This window comes from Geotrypetes seraphini, chromosome 4 (assembly GCF_902459505.1).
Source record: "Geotrypetes seraphini chromosome 4, aGeoSer1.1, whole genome shotgun sequence".
Classification (NCBI taxonomy): domain Eukaryota; kingdom Metazoa; phylum Chordata; class Amphibia; order Gymnophiona; family Dermophiidae; genus Geotrypetes; species Geotrypetes seraphini.
The window spans coordinates 140,067,330-140,079,970 of NC_047087.1; the positions used below are offsets into that span (position 1 = coordinate 140,067,330).

General features: G+C 42.5%; 1 protein-coding gene across 1 annotated transcript in view; it reads right to left on the reverse strand.

The window, feature by feature from the left end:
• PLEKHG4 (pleckstrin homology and RhoGEF domain containing G4) overlaps window positions 1-12,641 on the reverse strand; it is a 517,593-nt gene that overhangs the window by 232,052 nt on the left and 272,900 nt on the right. The window contains 1 exon segment of the mRNA XM_033942931.1: window positions 3,920-4,058. Coding sequence (XP_033798822.1) covers window positions 3,920-4,058 — 139 coding nt within the window.

Genomic DNA, 12,641 nt, shown 5'->3' on the forward strand with positions numbered 1-12,641 from the left:
AAAAACACTGCAATACCAGCACAGGGTCATAGCAACAGAGTAAGACCTTAGCTGTAACCTAGATTCTCAGGCTATTGATATTTCAAAGCTATTTACTGAGATGTGTTTAATGGGAGGGGGAGGGGGAGGGGTGGGGATGGGAGGTAAAATAGCAAACACTTATGACATTTAAATAGCAAGTGCAAATTACAGTTTACTATAATTCAGAGTTCCCTTTTGAAAAATTGTATAACGCATGTGTGTTAAAATTATCAGCATAGTTTGCAACTATGTAGGTTGTTTAAAAACTGCCATCTAAGAGCTTACTAGCTAGTGATATTATGCACAGTTGGGATCGTCTCCATAAACTAGTCTTCAAAAAATGGGTGATGGCAGGGTCTAATTGGTAACCACTAATATGGGAAGGCGGAAATGTTACAGTATATAGTCTAATGACTCTTTTACTACTATTAATTATTTGCATTACCAGATGTACGCAGTACTATACAGTCATAAAGAAGATAGTCCCTGCTCAAAGGAGCTTACAATCTAAACAGACAAAGCAGACAAACAAGATGTCATGTATGTAGTTAAGGGGAATGGTTAATCTGCTGGCTAAGTTGGAGGTGTAATGCTGCCCGATTCACAATTCGAATCGATTTACGATTCACTTTGGGTGAATCAATTCGAATCAATTTGGTTTTTGTAAGAAATCGGCCTCCCGATTCAGTGAATGACCCTCCCCCTCACCTCCTAAAGCAGGGGGCGAGGGTCAGTCGGGAAGTGCTGCAGTGTCCAGCTTCCCCCCTGACCTTCTGTTCTTATATTTACTTAATTACTGTAGAGCAGCGGAGCAGCCTGCAGTGAGGATCACCGGTGCTAGTGATCCTTGCAGGCTACCATCGGCCTCCGCAGCTGTCATTTCCTCTGCTGCGATACTGCCTCTGACGTCAGAGGAGGGGTGGGACCGCAGCAGAGGGAATGACAGCTGCAGAGGCCAATGGTAGTCTGCAAGGGTCGCTAGCACTGGTGATCTTCTCTGCAGGCTGCTCCAATTAAGTAAAAGTAAGACCGTGAGGCCAGGGGGAACAGGCAGGCCTTTAGGGGAGAGTGCAGGCATTCAAGGGGAGACAGACCTTCAGGGGGTCAAGCCTTCAGGGGGTGCAGGCCTTCGGGGGGGGGGACAGGCCTTCAAGGGGGGCCCTGGTGTAGGAGTACACAGAGGGAGGGAGGGAAGGGGGCTTCAAAGAGACGTGCATATGCTGGAATGGGGGGGAAAGAAATAATGGGTCTAAAAATAGAGGAGAGGGAGAGAGATGGTAGATAATGGGATTTATGGAGGGAAGGAACAGAAAGAGACAGAAGGGATAGTGTGGAGGGGGTGTTTGGGGGATAGAGATACTGGATAGGAGGGTAGTTGGGAAGAGAAAGGGAGAATTTATAGACCCTGGGATGGTGGGGAAGGAGGGAGAGATGCTGGATGAAAAGGTAGTTGAGAAAAGGAGAGATGGTGGATCTGGGGACAGTGGGTCCATCGCTGCAGCTGCAGAGATGGAGATGAAAAAAAGAAAAGAAGCCAGATCTCCGGGGGAGGGAAGGGAAACGGAAGGGGAGGACAGAGATGGAAGATGGATGGTTAGCACGGAGAAAAAAGGAGCCCCTGGCAATTGAGTTATCAGAAGACAACCAGAGCCTGGGCCAACATGATTTGAATAATGACCAAACAAAAGTTAGAAAAAATAATTTTGTTTTCTGTTTTGTAATTACAATATGTTAGATTTGAAATGTGTATCCTGCCAAAGTTAGTGTTAGACCGTGAACATGAGCTAGGATTTAACAGAGAGAGGAAAAGTCTTTGTTTATTTTATTTACACCACAGCGCCAGTGTAGGTAGGAGAGGGCAAAGGGGGTGAAGAAGCTATAAAATAAACCCACCAGAATGTTTGAAAAAAAATCGAATCGAAAAATCGATTCAACAGGCTGAATTGAATCGAATCAAAATTTTTTTTCCTGAATCGGGCAACTCTAGTGGGGAGTAGGGTTGATACAAATGTACACTTGATGTAATTACAGTAGGTACACAATTAATCAAAACTTTAAAGACCAGTAGCAAAGTTTTATATTGAATTCGATATTTATTTGATAGCCAATGAAGATACATTCATGTTGGAGAGATCTGATCAAAACTTGATAAACTGCATAATACACGTGTAGTGGCATTTTGTGCTATTAGCACCTCATTGCCTTTTTTAGTAATCCAATTAACAAGCTGTTACAACAGTCAAAATGTAGTATAATAACACTTTGCACAAGCAATCTAAAATTCCTGGACTAAGATAATCTCAGACATCTGATTGTTCTAAACTTGGAAAAGACGAAGCTGTTTTACGTACTTGATCAGTAGGATAGAATCAAGAATGACACCTAATGATTTGACCTTTTCAACCAATTTAATAGTGATATTCCTAGGTTTTTTTCTGTATTGATGATGTTACAGGCAGGATAACTTGATAACAGTAAGACTTTGGGCTAGATTCACAAAGCAAATCGATCATGTACTGATCGGTTTGCAACCCCTTAGCAACCAAATTCCCCTCTGGCATGATTCACTTACCTCTCTGCCGACCATCCTCTGATCCACGCATGCAAATGAGGGGAGGGACATTTAAAAGTAGGGAAGACAGCGATTTGCAACACAAAATTCTCCATCAAACTGGGTTGGCCGATCAACTTCTAAAGCAACTGCTGGGGACCAGTCGCACACCTCTCTACCGACTCTCCTGCTCCATTGCCGCCTCTGCCCTGCTCTCTACTGCCCCGATCTCGCTGCCTGTTTCAGGGGCTGCAGAAGCCCTGGGGCAGGGGGGAGAGCAGTGCCTGTTGGCTCCCTGACTTCCAATTATGCTGCATACATCTAGCAATGTTACAGAAATCAGTATTAGCAGGACATTACTGTAGATGTGGATACGTTAAAAACACATGCTGCTCTCAAAATTAATTAATATATACTGTACAATACATCTGTGCACTGCTGTAGATCTGCCACTCAATTTTCATACAAAGGCAAAACGACATGAAACCTTGTAAATGAACATTCAGTGCAATAAGGGGGCCAAATACGAGAAAACTGATCTCTGCTGCCTTCTCTGCAGTGCGAGCCCGCGGGTTTAAAGTGGGGCTGCACGCCACAGTGCAGCTCCACTTTAAACCCATGGGATCGCACTGCAGGGAAGAAGGGAAGAGGCTGCCGCCGCCACCGGGAAGAGGATGCCACCGGTGGCGATAGGAGCAGGAGAGTCGGGCCCAAAAAACCCCCAGTAAAAAAAAAAAAAGTGACACAAAACGCATGCGCAGACCATCTGCAGGGAAAGTAGATAGTCAGTCCATGTGCGGGAATCGCACACCAGCGATCCAGGCAGGCAGATGGGGCGCTCCTCCGATCACTCCCATCTGCATATTTTTGTTTCCTGAATTTGTCGGACCTGCCCGAATCAGGCCCGATCGAGCAGGTTCATAAGTCTTAGACACCTTCAACTTAAGGCAATTTGCCTTCATCCAATAATTAATCATTCCTAAATATAAGCACAAAAGATCAATATTTTCAGAAATCATGTTCTCAATCCTGAAAAAATCAATTGAGTGGCATCAGTGTATGTCCTATATTGAAGTCCCAGTTCTCCTAACAGGATGCATAAATTTCTCAAAAAATACTGAACAAAATTGCTACACCAGAGAGAATCTCACAATATTAACTGATTTTCAAAATATGGCTCATATGTCACTGCTGGCACAAAAGCAACATCTTCCTTCCGCCTATGACTGCAATACAAAATAGATTTTTAAAAAACTCAAATATGGGTTTCTGAACCATGGCATGCAGTCACAGGTCCAACTGTGAACTCACATTTATTTGTCACAATAAACAATGGACTGATCTTACCTTGTGGATATCATCTTCAACTGCCTGAAATTCTATTACTAGTTCCAACTCCTGCATGTGTTTATTGGCAAGCATCACAAGTTGATGTACCTCCTCATCCACCTTATTGTACATCACTGTCACAATTACAATAGAATCTCTGTAACAAGAACACAAACATTAAAATTACCTAGCAGAAATGACTGCTGTTGCGACCCTTGACCCAAACTTTTACACAGTAAACTGCTGCTATTTTCACAAAATAATACCATTGCACATGCTACACCATAACTGTTAGGAGGACACTGCATCTGTATGCCCTACTCTATACTGTCATACTCTCCACTAGCAAATAGAGAGAATCCAATATTTAATAGCCATGGTCAACATTTTTTTCAGTGTTAGCTACAGTGGTTAAATAAAAGATATATATTCAGCATAGCTATCTGGACAGCAAGTGGCAATAAAGCACAGTTACTTACCGTAACGGGTGTTATCTGGAGACAGCAGGCAGATATTCTTACACATGTGGGTGTCGTCATCCATGGAGCCCTTTACGGACAGTGAAAAGTGCACTGGCACTTTGAGAGCTTAAAAACATTGACCGCCCACACTGCGTATGCGTGAATGCCCTTCCGCCCGACATAGGCTCACAGTACCTCAGTTCTGTAAGCAAGCTAAGAAGCCAACCAGGGGAAGTGGGTGGGATGTGAGAATATCTGCTTGCTGTCTCCGGATAACACCCATTACGGTAAGTAACTATGCTTTGTCCTAGGACAAGCAGGCAGCATATTCTCATACGTGGGACTCCCTAGGGAGGGTTGGCCATTAAGAAGAAAATTAATTCTTTAACAATGCTTGGCCAAAATGACCATCTCTTCTGGAACAGGATTCTAGGCGGTAGTGAGATGTGAATGTGTGGATTGAGGCCCAAGTGGCTGTTTTGCAAATTTCGTCAATGGGAGTGGAATGTAAGAAAGCCACTGAGGTTGTCATAGCTCAAACTTTGTATGCCATAACACATCCTTCAAGTTGCAACCTAGCCCAAGCATAGCAGAAGGAAATACAGGCCACTAGCCAAGTGGAAATAGTTCTCTTGGTGACAGGATGGCCTACTTTGTTGGGATCAAAGGAGATGAACAGTTGAGGCAAAGTCCTGTGTGGTTTAGTCCTTTGTAGGTAGTACATCAAGGGCCGCTTACAGACCGATGTATGAAGAGCTGATTCTCCAGGATGAGAATGAAACTTTGGAAAGAAGACTGGAAACACAATAAATTGATTCAGATGAAATTCCATGACAACCTTTGGAAGGAATTTAGGATGAGTGCGAAGAACCACCTTGTCATGGTGAAACACTATATATGGTGGGTTGGAAACAAATGCTTGAAGTTTGCTGAATCAATGAGCAGAAGTGATAACAATCAAAAAAACCACTTTCCAAGTGAGGAACCTAAGATGATTAAACGTCAGTAGTTCAAATGGTGGCTTCATCAACTTGGCAAGGACTACATTAAGATCCCAGACAACTGGAGGCAGTTTTAGCGGAGGTTTGGAGTTGAATGGACCTTTCATAAACCTGGAAACCAGAGGATGAATGGCCAAAGGTTTATCAATGACAAGAGCATGGAAAGCACTAATAGTACTGAGGAGGACTCTGACTGAAGTGGTTTTGAGGCCAGAATTGAAAAGATGGAGAAGGCAATCTAGAACTGAAGGCAGTGAAGATGAAGGTTCTTGGTGATGAAGAGAACACCAGGAAGTAAAACTTGTCCACTTCTGTTGATAACATTACTGGGTAGATGGTTTTCATGACGCAGCAATAATGGTTTGAACAGAATCAGAGAGATGAAAATCTGATGAAGTTACACCAAAAGGTACCAGGCTGTCAAGTGTAGAGATTGCAGACTTGGATGCAACATGGATCCGTTACTCAGAGTGAGTAGGGATAGAAAGATCTGTAATGGAATTGGATCCTTGACAGTCAGCTGAAGTAGAAGGGAGAGCCAAGGTTGTCTGGGCCACCGAGGAGCTATCGGAATCAAAATGAGAGGGATTGGCAGAAATGCATAAAGAAATTTGTTCGCCCAATCCAGAAGGAATACATCTGTCTCAAGACCCTGCAGCGAGTATTGTCTGGAGCAGAATTGAGGCAAGCTTGTGATTGAGGGGAGACGCAAATAGGTCTATCTGAGGAGTTCCCCATAACTGGAAGATGTGATGGAATACTTTGGAGCTGAGAGCCAACTCGTGTGGTCGAAGGAATCTGCTGAGTTTGTTGGCAAGGACATTCTATTTCTCTTGCACATATATAGCCTTTATGAATATGCTACGAGGAATTGCCCAATTCCAAATGTGTTGGGCTTCTCGACAGAGAAGGAGAGAGCCCGTGCCGCCCTGCTTGTTGATATAATACATTACGACTTGTTTGTTTGGACTAGGACGATGTGGTTGAAAAGAGAATTCAGAAAAGTGTTGAGAGCATTTCGAATTCTAGAAGATTGATATGACTTTTCTTGCGAAGTCCAGTAACCCTGTGTCTTGAGGCCATCCAGGTGAGCTCCCCAAGCTTATATGGATGCATCTGTGGTGAGGAATTTTTGATTTGGGGGAACCCTGAAAGAGAAGACCCCTAGAAAGATTGATGGAATTCATCCACTACTGAATAAATTTTCAAAGTGGTGATATGACATTGATCCTTTGGGATAAGGGGTCAAAGGCTAGAGACTGCTGAGACGCTAGGGTCCACTGTGCTGTTCTGAGATATAGACAAGCAAATGGGATAACATGGACTGTGGATGTCATGTGGCCTATGAGTTGCATCATATGTCTGGCTGAAATGGTCTGCCGAGTGGAGACTTGATTGCAAAGACAAATCAAAGTGTCTTGTCTTTGTTAAGGAGTTTAAGCCCGTAACTGACTGGTATTGAGAATGGCTCCTATGAATTGGAGACATTGTGACGGTTGAAGGTGGGACTTTGGAAAGTTGACTTCGAATCTCAAATGCTGAAGAAACGTAATGGTCAATTTAGTTGCTAAGTAAACTGCCTGAGGAGATATGGCCTTTATTAGCCAATCGTCGAAATAGAGAAACACTTGGGAGACAGTAAGTATGGAAAGTTGCTGCCACGACCACTAGGCACTTTGTAAATACTCTTGGAGAGGAAGCAAGGCCGAAAGGCAGAAATTTGTACTGATAATGCTGATTAGCTATCTGGAAACAGAGAAATTTCCTGTTGTCAGGATATATGGGAAATGTGTGTGTAAGCCTCTTTGAGGTCTAGAGAGCATAGCCTTTCATTTTGATCTAGAAGGGGACAATGTCGCTAGGGATAACATTCACAATTTGACTAGATTTCTGAGGTCGAGAATTGGATGAAGACATCCCATCTTCTTTGGAATTAGGAAGTACCTAGAATAGAACCCCTGATTTTTCTGAGTAGGGGGAACTTCCTCTATGGCGAAGAAGAAAGGATGTCTGCTGAGATGTAAAAGAGGACTCTCTTGGTGGGTAGTTTGGAGGAATGGATTCGAAATGAAAAGAGTAACTCTCCCTGATAATTGTTAGAACCCAAGAGGCCTTGGTAATGAGAGTCCATCATGAGTAGAATTGAAGACGTCCTCCGATGGGAAAAGGAAGAGGCTGTAAGGTTGGGATATTGACTTTGCTCTCCAGAAACAGGTCAAAAAGATTGAGCCGGTTTCTGACGGTTGTTGTTTCTGAGATTTCTGCTGTCTCTGTCTCTTCTGAGGCAGTGGTTTAACAGAGGAAGAAGAGGCAGGATACTATCTCTTATAAATGTAAGAAATCAACTTTTGAGCAGGTTTAGTAGATTGAGACTTCTTGGATTTGTACAAGTTTTGTACAGGATTTGTACTCTGCTCATTCTGGGTAAGTTTCTGTGTGGCAGTTTCAATTTTTTCTCTAAAACGTTCTTCTTCCACACATGGTATGTTGGCCAAGTGGTCCAGAAGATTTATATCTGTGTCCAAGTCAGACCTGCAGCCAAACTACTCTTCTCAAAGCTATAGCCATGGCAGAAGCCCTGGATGAAAGCTCAAATGCATCAAAAGCAGTTCGTGCTAAATACTTCCTGGTTTGTATAAGGCTATGAGTGATATTCTGAAATTCTGGAAGATGGGCAGTTGGAATGCATTGTTTGAAAACTGCCAACTTCTTAACTAACTGTTTGAAATAAAAGACAAAGAAATTATAGTTTAAAACTCTGTTGGATAACATAAACTTTTGGTATAGACAACGGCCAAACTTGTCCATGCTTCTGCCTTCACAACCTGGAGGAGCTGTAGCGCAAATTCTACAACTAGAAGACTTCTTAAGGGTGGGTTCCACTAGCAACGACTGATGCTGGAATTGTGGTCTATCAAACCCTGGGCAAGAGATGATTCTATAGAGGGAATCTATCTTTCTAGGCACTATAGTGACAGAAAGTAGAACTTCCCAGTTCTTTAGAAAGCCTCTTTAAGAAGGTTGTGAAGTGGAAGCTTCAAGATCCTTGTCCCATGATGCAACTTGATAAGATAAAAGGTATTGATGAAATCTTTTAAATGTTCAGCCCTTAACAGATGGAAAGATGAATAGTGCATGGGATTGTCTGGAATGTTTTGAACTAGTGAATGTAAATGAATCCATAAGATATTTACGTATTAGACTTGCTAATGCCTTAAAGCAGATGCATTCAACTACACAAGCCTCCACTGATAAACAGTGCAGTTGCCGGTGAAAAGGTGTAACATGATCATACTTATTCAAATTAAAAATCAAATAGACAGCTGCGTTCTGAATGGTAAGAAATCTATAAAGATTTTTTTGAACTGGCGAGATGGACAATGTTACAGTAGTCAAGCTGGCTCAAAACCAAAGATTGCAGCAGAAGTCTGAATGAAGTTACAAAGTATGCTCTAATTGTTCACAATTTCCATAATGTGTGGAACCCCTACGGACCAGAGGATCAATCTGGTTCTTCATAGTCATATTTTTATCCAAAATTACTCCTAATATCTTAATAGTAATAGTAGGTTGAATAGTATAAGTTTTTGCATTTAGAATCATAGACATCTCAGTATCCTTCTGGCTCAGAGACGCATAGAAAAATGTAGTTTTTTTTGTGTTCAGTTTTAATTTAAATTCTGCCATCCATAATTCAATTATCAGAAAAATCTCAGTGATATGGCTGATCTGTGGAAGAGAAGTAGAAATATGAATCAAAATAGTTACTGTATATCATCGGCATAACTAAATAACTTGATCTTCAAATGAGATAGTCTATCGCCCAATGATGACAAATAGATGTTAAAAAGTGAAGGAGACAATGGTGAACCCTGTGGCACACCACATGGGTTGCTCCAATTGTTAGAATAATCATTGTTGACCTGTACTTGATATGTACGTGATACTTAAAAACCTTCAAACCATTTTAAAACTTTAGCGTGCACCCTGATAGCATCCAAGCACTCAAGCACTCTATTAGATTTTTGTGATCCACAAGGTCAAATGTGCTACTTAGCTTCAGTATCAGAGCACTGGTATCTTTACTAAACAAAGTATACAGGCTATCTAGGATGGAGGCTAGCACTGTCTCGGTGCTATGTAGAGGCCTAAAGCCTGATTGAGATTCATGCAGAAGGGAGAAGTGATCCAAATAATCTAGCAGCTGTAAATAAACCAAAGAATGGAATAGATGCGATAGGCCTATAATTGACGACTTTTGAAATTGGGTTTCTATGATTTTTCAGTACAGGTATGATGATGATATGACCTCCTGTAGGTGGAAATTTACCATTTTTGAGTTAGCCAGCCAAATAAATCTAGTTGGAAATTTAAAGGAGCTCCTTTCATAATTGCTGGAGGGCAAGAATCTAAAGAGCAATATAATTTTGCATACCTGTTATATAACTTTCTAAATTATAGAAGTCAGTGAACAAATTTCTATCAACTCAAATTGGATTACCAGACCTCAAAATATCCATGCACTACTAAACTAATTTTCGTGCCCTTACTTGGGTAGTAAATTCATCATTGGTCTTGGTAAAGTGACATGTGCTTTAAATGTTTATTATGAACTTAATTTAGTAAATTTCAATAATTATAAAGTGCCTTGAGTGCATAAGGTGCTTAAGAAAGGAAGGCACTTATCTTTTGTGCCCGAATGCTGCCCAACCGTTTCACACTCGGTTTCATTAGGGGCTATGCCTCCTTCAATTCATGCACCAAAAATTATTTGAAGAAACTCTTAAGGAGTAAAAATCGCCAGCACCTGCTGATGAAACCAAGTGTGAAACGGTTGGGCAGCCATCGGGCACAAAAAATAAGTGCCTTCCTTTCTTAAACACTGAGGGGAACTGGAAAGAGCACAGGAAGTATCAAAAAGAATGTCACCGAGTGGTTCGAAAAACCAAAAGAGAGTATGAAGAGAGGCTAGCCAGGGAAGTACGAAATTTCAAACCGTTCTTTAGATATGTTAAAGGGAAGCAACCGGCTAGGGAGGAGGTGGGACCGCTGGACGACGGAGACAGGAAGGGAGTGATGAAGGAGGAGAAAGAAGTGGCAGAAAGACCTAACATGTTCTTTTCGTCTGTATTTACAAACGAAGACACATCCAACATACCGGAACCTGAGCAATTCTTCAATGGAAATCAAGCAGAAAAATTAACATCCATGGAAGTGAGCCTTGAAGATGTTCGCAGGCACATAGAAAAACTAAAAACTGACAAATCCCCGGGTCCGGACGGAATCTATGCAAGGGTTCTGAAGGAATTAAAGGAGGAGATAGCGGAACTACTGCAGCAAATTTGGAATCTATCCCTAAAAACAGGCATGATCCCGGAGGACTGGAAGATAGCCAACGTTACGCCCATCTTTAAAAAGGGATCAAGAGGTGACCCGGGAAACTACAGACCGGTGAGTCTGACCTCGGTTCCGGGGAAAAATGGCGGAAGCACTGATAAAAGAAAACATCGATGAACATTTTGAAAGAAACGAACTTCTGATAACCAGCCAACATGGTTTCTGCAAGGGGAGATCGTGCCTAATAAACTTATTGCACTTCTTCAAAGGAATTAACAAACGGATGGACAAAGGAGACTCCATAGACATCATATATCTAGATTTCCAAAAAGCCTTTGACAAGGTGCCCCATGAACGCCTACTCCGGAAACTGAAGAACCATGGGGTGGAAGGAGACGTACATAGATGGATCAGAAATTGGTTGGCGGGTAGGAAACAGAGAGTAGGAGTGAAGGGCCACTACACGGACTGGAGGAGGATCACGAGTGGGGTCCCTCAGGGCTCGGTGCTTGGGCCACTGCTATTTAATATATTCATAAATGAACTAGAAACAGGGATGAAGTGTGAGATAATAAAATTTGCGGACGATACCAAACTATTTAGTGGAGCTCGGACTAAAGAGGACTGCGAAGAATTGCATAGGGACTTGAACAAACTAGGGGAATGGGCGACAAGATGGCAGATGAAGTTCAACGTTGAGAAATGTAAAGTATTACATGTGGGAAATAGAAACCCGAAGTACAACTATACGATGGGAGGGATGTTATTAAATGAGAGTACCCAAGAAAAGGACTTGGGGGTAATGGTGGACATGACAATGAAGACGACGGCATAGTGCGCAGCAGCCGCTAAGAAGGCAAACAGAATGCTAGGCATAATCAAGAAGGGTATTACAACCAGAACGAAAGAAGTTATCCTGCCATTGTATCAGGCGATGGTGCGTCCGCATCTGGAGTACTGCATCCAATATTGGTCGCTGTACCTTAAGAAGGACATGGCATTACTCGAGAGGGTTCAGAGGAGAGCGACGTGTCTTATAAAGGGGATGGAAAACCTTTCATACACTGAGAGATTGGAGAAACTGAGTCTCTTTTCTCTGGAGAAGAGGAGACTTAGAGGGGATATGATAGAGACTTATAAGATCATGAAGGGCATAGAGAGAGTAGAGAGGGATAGATTCTTCAAACTTTCGAATAATAAAAGAACAAGAGGGCATTCAGAAAAGTTGAAAGGGGACAGATTCAAAACGAATGCTAGGAAGTTCTTCTTTACCCAACGTGTGGTAGACACCTGGAATACGCTTCCAGAGAGCGTAATAGGGCAGAGTACGGTACTGGGGTTCAAGAAAGGATTGGACAATTTCCTGCTGGAAAAGGGGATAGAGGGGTATAGATAGAGGATTACTGCACAGGTCCTGGACCTGTTAGGCCGCCGCGTGAGCGGACTGCTGGGCACGATGGACCTCAGGTCTGACCCAGCAGAGGCATTGCTTTTGTTCTTATGTTATACACTCAAAGCACTTTATAATTATTGAAATTTATTAAATTAAGTTCATAATAGTCATTTAAAGCTCATGTCACTTTACCAAGACCAATGATGAATTTACTACCCCTGTCTTGCCTATGATCCGGTGAGTCTTCCCCACTATCTTCCTGCACAGTATCCTCCGGGTATACTGGTTCCCGAACCATCAACTCTTGATCAACTGTCGGATTTCCTCTTCTTCCTAGTTTAAAAACTTCTCAATTCCTCTCTTGATGTTGCTTGCAAGTAGCCTCGTTCCGTCCATACTTCCTGAAGAGCTTGCTCTTCCCCCAGAATGTCATCCAGTTGCGCATGAAGTGGAATTCTTCTTCCTCACACCAGCGCTTCATCCACGCATTGACTGCTTGCAGCTCTATCTGCCTCTTCTCATCGGCCCTGGGTACCGGCAGGATCTCC